This window comes from Triticum dicoccoides, chromosome 3A, assembly GCF_002162155.2.
Source record: "Triticum dicoccoides isolate Atlit2015 ecotype Zavitan chromosome 3A, WEW_v2.0, whole genome shotgun sequence".
NCBI classification, from domain to species: domain Eukaryota; kingdom Viridiplantae; phylum Streptophyta; class Magnoliopsida; order Poales; family Poaceae; genus Triticum; species Triticum dicoccoides.
The window spans coordinates 649,566,887-649,574,869 of NC_041384.1; the positions used below are offsets into that span (position 1 = coordinate 649,566,887).

At 50.2% G+C, this 7,983-nt stretch overlaps 1 protein-coding gene and 1 pseudogene across 1 annotated transcript; one reads left to right on the top strand and one right to left on the bottom strand.

The window, feature by feature from the left end:
* Positions 1 to 4,375: 4,375 nt before the first annotated feature.
* LOC119272756 lies at positions 4,376 to 5,218 on the bottom strand. The gene has a single exon (XM_037554162.1). It carries the CDS (start codon positions 5,216 to 5,218, stop codon positions 4,376 to 4,378), a length of 843 nt encoding a protein of 280 aa, XP_037410059.1.
* A 562-nt stretch (positions 5,219 to 5,780) lies between these two features.
* Positions 5,781 to 7,503, top strand: LOC119272757 (annotated as a pseudogene).
* Positions 7,504 to 7,983: the final 480 nt, after the last annotated feature.

Sequence of the window (7,983 nt, forward strand, 5' to 3'; positions counted from 1 at the left end):
GCCCAAGTGTAATGCAGAATTGATTTGCCTCTTCTGACAAATCACACTACAGTTGATACTTTGGAAGCAGAACATTCAGATGTAGCCATGCAGAAGGGTGCAGATGATGCTGAGGAAAATGATGGTACAGTGAGAGAGGTTAAGAAAAAGAAACCAACACCTACGAATTCTGAATCTTCGGCAGAGGCTGCTAGTCGGCTCTGCCTGAAGCAATGATTTGCCTAAGCTGGAACTGCCAGGGGCTTGGGAACCCCGAGGCAGTTCGCGAGCTTCGCAGTGTCGTGAAGCAAGACGGCCCCGCTCTGGTTTTTGTCATGGAAACAAAGATCCGAGGGAAACGAGTGGAAAAATTGCAACAAATGTTAGGGTTTGCTGGCTGTTTTGCTGTGGACAGCGAGGGACTAGGTGGGGGCATCGGCCTCTTTTGGTCCCATGATGTAACAGTGGAGCTCAAGAACTACAGCTCGAGCCATATCGATGTTGTGGTCCGTGATGCACTAAACACCTCGGTGAACTGGAGGTTCACCGGGTTCTATGGAGCGCCGAGGGCAGAGAACAGACACCATAGCTGGCGATTCCTACGTACCCTACACAGCTTACCTCATTCTGAGTGGTTGTGTATGGGTGATTTCAACGAAACCCTTTATGGGGAAGAGCATTTTAGCAGTACAACTCGACCGGAGTGGCAAATGAGAGCTTTCCGCGATGTTGTCAGTGATTGTGCTTTCTAGGATTTAGGGTGGTCTGGGGTTCCCAACACATGGGACAACCGACAATCTGGTAATGCAAATGTCAAGGCTCGGCTTGATCGAGCTTTCGCTAATGAGGAGTTCCGACAGAAGTACGAGCATGCTACAGTGCGCCATGTGTGTTCCTTAGAATCTGACCACTGCTTTGTAGTGGTGGATCTTCGACACCATCCACCCAACAGACATGTTTCGAAGCCCTTTCGCTATGAGAACGTCTGGCAAACTCAGAGTGACTATGAACAGCTGGTGACTGAAACTTGGCGTGCACAAGTAAAGGAGCCGGGTCTGCTCGGGGTCATGAACTCCCTAGAAGCCCTACAACATAAACTAGCACCTTGGGGGTTCGGGAATTCGGATGCTTAACAAGGACCGTCCGTCAGCTGCAAAAACGACTTGACAGACTGCGAAGACAGTCGGTTGTACGGGGCCCTTCAGATGAAGAAAAAGCTACCATGTCAAAGCTCCGAGAGGCATTAAAGTTGGAGGAGATATGGTTCAAGCAGTGATCACGTGTCCCTTGGCTTCGTGAGGGAGATCGCAACACGGCCTACTTTCAAGCGCAGGCTAAGCAATGCCAACGAATCAACAAGATCGCTAACTTACAGCGGTCTGACGGCTCAGTCTGTGCTTCGGGGGAGGAGGATAAGGAAGAGATACTTGCTTTTTATCAAAGTCTCTACACGTCTCAGGGGTACAGCAACAGTGATGAGCTGTTATCGCATGTACCGCGCCGGGTCACGCTGGTGATGAATGATCTTCTCTGTAAACCGTTCGACGAATCAGAGATCCGGGCTTCCCTCTTTTAGATGGCCCCGTCAAAAGCGCCGGGGTTGGACGGATTTACAGCAGGTTTTTACCAACGCCATTGGGATCTTCTTAAGCAAGATATAGTCCCGGCGCTATTGGAGTTCTTAAATGGTGGTGAATTACCGACGGGACTCAATGACACTTCCATCACTTTAATCCCAAAGGTACGCCACCCGCAGAATATCTCGCAATATCGACCCATTGCTCTGTGCCCAGTACTCTATAAGATTGCTGTTAAAGCCATTACCAATCGTTTGAGGCCGTGCATGGATGAGATTATTAGCGAAGAACAAAGTGCTTTCGTCCCGGGTCGTTTGATCATAGACAATGTTCTTGTTGCATTTGAAAGTGTACATACGATGAAGAGACGGAAGAAAGGGAAAATTTCTCATGTGCAATCAAACTGGACATGATGAAAGCTTACGATCGAGTCGAGTGGCATTTTCTTGAAGCTATGCTTTTGAGGCTTGGATTTGCTGGCATCTTGGTGAGACTGATCATGAAGTGTGTCACATCTGTACGTTTCTCCGTGCATGTAAACGGGGAGCTGCTGCCCTACTTCACCCCGTCGAGAGGCCTCCGGCAGGGCTGCCCAGTTTCGCCATACCTTTTCCTGCTATGTGCTGAAGGCTTCTCTGCTCTGGTTAATCACTATGGAAATTTCGTTGATCGTGGCATCAGAGTGAATCACAGAGCGCCTTGGGTAAGTCATCTTTTGTTCGCTAATGATAGTTTGATTTTCATCAAGGCGACCCTCGAGAGTGCAACTAGATTGAATGACATTCTCACGATCTATGGTGCGGCCTCCGGCCAATGTGTAAACAGATCAAAGAGTTATATATATTTCAGTCCTAACACACCGGCGGCGCTCAAAGCAAGTCTGAAACAACTTCTGAATGTCCATTCCGAAGCTTTTTCTGAGCGTTACCTCGGCCTCCCCACTGCAATTGGAAGGATCTCCAGCGGAACCTTTGAACATATTGGAGATCGGGCCAAGAGTAAGATGCAAGGTTGGTCAGAACGCTTGTTTGCATGTGCCGGGAGAGAAACCCTAATCAAGTCAATCGTTCAGGCCATTCCAACTTTCAGCATGTCATGCTTTCTGCTGACCAAAAAAGTGTGCAAAGGTTTGACCTCAAACATGGCAAAATTCTGGTGGGCGAGCTCTCTGGACAGACGTGTTCTTCATTGGATTGCATGGGACAAACTTGCTACACCAAAAATCAAAGGGGGGATGGGTTTCCGTGACCTCCGACAGTTCAACATTGCCCTTCTTGGGAAACATGGCTGGAGGTTCATGACGAAACCGGACTCACTTTGCACCAAAGTTATGAAAGGAAGGTACTTTCCTGATTGTGATTTTATGCAGGCTACTATACCAAAGTCAGCGTCTGCTACTTGGAGGGCGATCATTGCTGGTCGTCAAGCACTAGATGTTGGCCTTGTTAAGAGAATCGGTGATGGCACTACCACCTCGGTGTGGGAGGATCGATGGCTGCCGTCGACTGTATCCATGAGACCGTTATTCAGACCGCCAAATACAACGATCAACATGGTGAGCGACTTGATCGACTATGATAACTGGTCTTGGAATCGGGATCTGATCCGTGCAACCTTTATCACACCCGATGCGGAAGCGATCCTGAATATTCCCCTACGTCACGGTGGTGGGGAGGACTTTTATGCTTGGGCACATGAGAGATCCGGCACTTACTCTGTTAAAACAGCCTATCGAGCTCTAATGAATCAAAAAGAGCATGCAGCTCTAGAAGAAGGGCAGGTAGCAGGACCATCAGAGAATGAACAACAGATGTGGAGTGTTTTATGGAAGCTCAAAGTAGTTCCCAAGGTCAGGGTGTTCTGGTGGCGAGTTATTCGAGGAATCATCCCAGATGAGAAGACACTCCAACACAGACACATAAAGGAGACAAGCTTATGCAAGCTCTGTCTCGCGATGGACGAGGACCTGATGCATGCATTAGTGCATTGTTCTCATGCAAGAAGTTTTTGGGAGGAGGCCCGGTTGCTTTTTGAGATATCTTTGCCTAGGCTCCACCCCAACACTTGGGCGCGTGACATACTCTGTGAGCAACGCTTCTCAAAGAGAGACCGTGCCATCATCATCACAGTCATGTGGGCTATCTGGATGTCCCATAATAGGAGGACACATGATCAAGATATCATCGACCCAGCATCTTCGGTTCGGCGCATCCGGGAAGACCTGGCGTTGCTTGATATTCCCCGGCAGAGTATCATACCATTGCCGGGCCACGGTTGGCGGCCGCCCGAGACGATCTACGTCAAGGTGAACACAGACGCTGCGATCCAACGCGATGCTAGCAATGCAGGTGCGGGTGGCGTCGCCCGCTCTTCATCGGCTTTCCTGGGTGCATGGTGCAAACCCCACATGGGGGTCACGGATCCTTTCATCGCCGAAGTGCTCTCTCTTCGGGAGGGCACCATCTTTGCTAAGCTTCGAGGATTCACGCACGTGCAACTGGAAACTGACTTTCTAGAGGCAGTAAACCTCTGGAACTCTAGCTACACTGATCTTTCGGTAGTAGCACCGATCCTGTCTGAAATTAGAGAGCTCTCTGCTAGCTTTTTGTCTTTTGATATTTCTCATGTAAGTAGAGCTGCTAACGGTCCTGCACACTTGTGTGCTAAGCGTGCATGTACGCTTAACGTGACCGAGAGCTGGCTAGATACCACTCCAAGCTTCCTGACCAGCATCCTCTTGTCTGATTGTCCAGCGAACGCTTTTATTCAATAAAGCTCTCTAAATCCCCCGCAAAAAAAATAAATAGGTTTACTATACATTACATCTCACCGCCAACGTAATCTGCCTGATCGCTCAAAAAGTACAAGTAGAAGTAGTGATCCTCGAGAGGACGGCCCCGCGGCAGCGCACCCTGCTCTCTCGTCACATGCGAAGCGGACTCCCTGAACCTCCAGGCGCGCGCCCTGCCGTACGCGTCGATGTTCAGCTGCGAGACCAGGAAGAGCTCCACCTCCGCGATGAACCGCGCCGTCCGTCCATGGAGGAACGGCCTCGCGGCGTCGGACAGCGAACGCACGAACTCTTCCCTTGCTTTCTCCGGCGAGGTCTCCTTGGAAGCGTGCGGCTTCTCTGCCGTTCTCGTGGCGGAGTCGATGACGCCGAGGATGTGGTAGACTATGGCGTCGACGTCTTCGTCCCGCGTGAGGGCCTGGATCTCCCGTCTCAGCCATGGCTCGAGCCACACGTTCCTCCGGAGGTACTTTCGCTGCTTCCAGTATTTCTGCATGCTCGGCTCGTCGCCTGAGACCTCTCTCGTGTTGTAGATTTGTGATATGAGCGCGTGCGCGTCTGAGAGGTTCCCCGGGCGGTGCTGCTCGTGCTCGATGTGATGCTGCTGGAACGACTCGCCGTCGAAGGCGTGGACGATGGACGCGCTGTCGGTCTTGCAGAGGGGGCACCTCACCGAGGACAAGGGTGCTTCGCGCTTGCTCGCCATGATCTTCACCCACTGCGTTATGCACCTGTAGCAGAACGAGTGCAGGCAGGCGTCGAGGTAGGCCTCGTCTTCGATGGCTTCGAGGCAGATGGGGCAAGCGCCCGCCGTCGCGGGCAGGTTGCTGCGGCCGCTGCCGGAGGGCGAGGCGGATGCGGCGGCCGCCATGTTTGGAACTGGAGGCCGAGACGGGTCGGCGGCGCCTTACGGTTTTGGGGCTTGCCTCGTGCCGGTTCTATGGATTCGTACATGCTGCAGTCATATATAGGCGTGCACAACGCGAGAAAAAACCAACAGAAGACCGGACACGGACTGTGATACGACCACGACATGGAAACTGATCGGCCAGTTTTAATCCTTGCCGCTGATAATTCGCCCTAAGCTGATCCAGTGAATTCGCAGGCGCCGCCTTCCCTGCGGCAACCCGTCCCGTCTCGCCCCGGCTCTCCCGATCTCCGCCGCCGGCCACCACAGTACGCCGCCTCCATCCCTTCTGTAACACCCCACCAGGCCACCACACGTCAGCCGTCCGCTGCGGCCAACACTACCCTCGGTTGCCGTTGTCCCCTGCGACTGCCCCCGCCCACACCCTAGCCGTCCGCTCGGCCACCATCGCTCTCCTCCGCCGCCGGCCACCATCGCTCCCCTTCCTTGCCACCACCTCCACTTCGGCTATTATGCTTGACTGCGTTCAGGGCGAAATTAGGTCAGTTTGTTGAACCGACCAGCCATGAAGGACAAAAACGGCCTAAATGTAAGTCTTGTTTCTTTTGTGCCTGACTGATTGATGTTTGTCCTACACGTCAGGTTCATCCTCAAAATGATGATTATTTGTTGTTCCAGCTAAATCCAGCGCAAGAAGAAACTCGCAACGAAGTCACCGCTGGCAATGGAGGAGACAGGCTTAGCAAGCTGCCCAATGACCTTCTGCTCAACATTCTGAAGAGGGTGGACACACTCGATGCTATAAGGGCCTGCATCCTATCCAACGAAATGCTGAAGCTCCCTGCCATGCTCTCACAGCTCTTCCTAAGTGCTGGCTCCATTCCAGGCCGCCATGATAAAGCTCGTGTTTTCAGTCTTGGTGAATGCCTCCAAACCAACCGAGCCGTGGCTCATGTGACTGATAACATCTTGAGAACAAGGTTCCTGGATATCACCATCACCAAACTCAAAATCAGATTTGTCTTGACGCAACATGACTCTCTCGCCATTGGCAGATCTGTTGCCCGCGCCATGTCAACCCAGAAAGTTGCGGCGGCTGAATTTCAGATCACAACAAAGAAGGCTTGTAAGATCTGCTCTTCTGCAGATTTCCTCCGCTTTGGTAAGCAGTTCAATGATCTTATCAGTGCTTGTCCAGATGCATTTGTTAGCCTTAGGCATCTGTGGCTGCGCAATATGAGGTTTGGTGAACACGACATCCCCAGCATCCTCAGCACTTGCAAGCTTTTGGAATCCTTGCGTTTAACCGATTGCGACTTGGGGATCTATTCTGTGCTGCAAGTAGAACATGCTTAACTTGTTGAGTTCGTGGTCGACAGGGGGAAATTTGAGAGAATTGAACTGGCATATCTACCAAAACTCCAAAGGGTTTGCTATAATAGTTGGTACTCTTATAAAGATTTCCTGTATTTTCTTTTTGTACCATAGCTTTCGAAGCTCACACTTATGAAATCTACCGGCCGTTTGCAAAAGACCCTTGAGTTAAGTCAGCTCCTTGCTAATGTTCCTTCCGTAAGCGATCTGCATCTGGATTTTGCAAGTGAAAAGGTATGAATTAGTCATTTGAATCATATATGCCCATTCTCACTCTATATATTATATGCAGCAATATTAACTTGAGTGGGTCTTCTCCGCCAATTGAGCATGTAATTTATATGCAACTTGCACCGAGTTCGTTAATTGTTGTTTTTCTATCCCAGATTTGGGTTCTACCAGAATCCCCGAAGCTGCTTACTCCTGTGCTCAGCAAACTACAGCGTGTGAATCTGGGTCATCTTTCTGAAGGATGTGATTTAGCTTGAACAATGTTTATTCTTGAAGTTGCACCGTCCCTAAAAGAGCTGTGCATTAGAGTATGGGATCATTAGTGCAACAAGGTGACAGACAAAGAGTTATGGAAGAAATATGGTTTGTGCGAAAAGGCAGAGGTGAAGTGGAAGCCATATGCCCCTGATTTCAAACACAAGAATCTGGCTAAGCTCACCATCTATGGTTTCCAGCCCGACGATAACTTTGTGACCTACATCAGGCGTGTTGTGGAAGCTGCGGTTAATATGGCAGAGATATATCTGCATGACAGGAAGGTGTGTGGGCGTTGTAGTGACCTGGATCCTGCGGTCAAGGGCAAGGTTTGTCCATCAAGATATCCACGAACCACTGAGGAGAGGAAGGGGACAACTGAGGGGCTTGGTTTGGCTTCGCGTGTTGTGATTCACTTTATGTCCTAAATGAAGAATGATGTACTTTGAAAATCAACTGCCCTATCATCTTTTACTTGGAAGGAGTTTCTGAACTCCATAATTCTGTAGTCACCAAGTCTACTCTTGCTTTCCTTTCTGTTGAAGCTTGTACCTTGAAAAACGCCCGCCCTAATTGTGGAAACATTTATTAAGTACATCTCTGGCACATTTTTATGTTAAAACCAAATGTTCGTGATTAGAGATTACATTGTGACCCGTTGCCAATCGATCTATGCTTTCTGAAGATATTATTTTGAACCCTTTCTGAACATGTTCCCCAGCGTAATGTGTTGGGAGGCAACAATGGCAAGGATTTGGTGCCCGGGGGCTGAGGAGGCAATGTGTTGGGAGACGACAATGACATGGATTTGTGTCAGGGTGGTTCTGGAGGCTATTGTGAGATAGATTTGATAGAGAAGCCGCTGTAGGGCGCAAGAAAGATTCTGGATATGCGCCTCAACGGTAATA

Coding starts and splice junctions, on each gene's coding strand:
- LOC119272756 (XM_037554162.1), bottom strand. CDS start 5,218: ATGGCGGCCGCCGCATCCGCCTCGCCCTCCGGCAGCGGCCGCAGCAAC.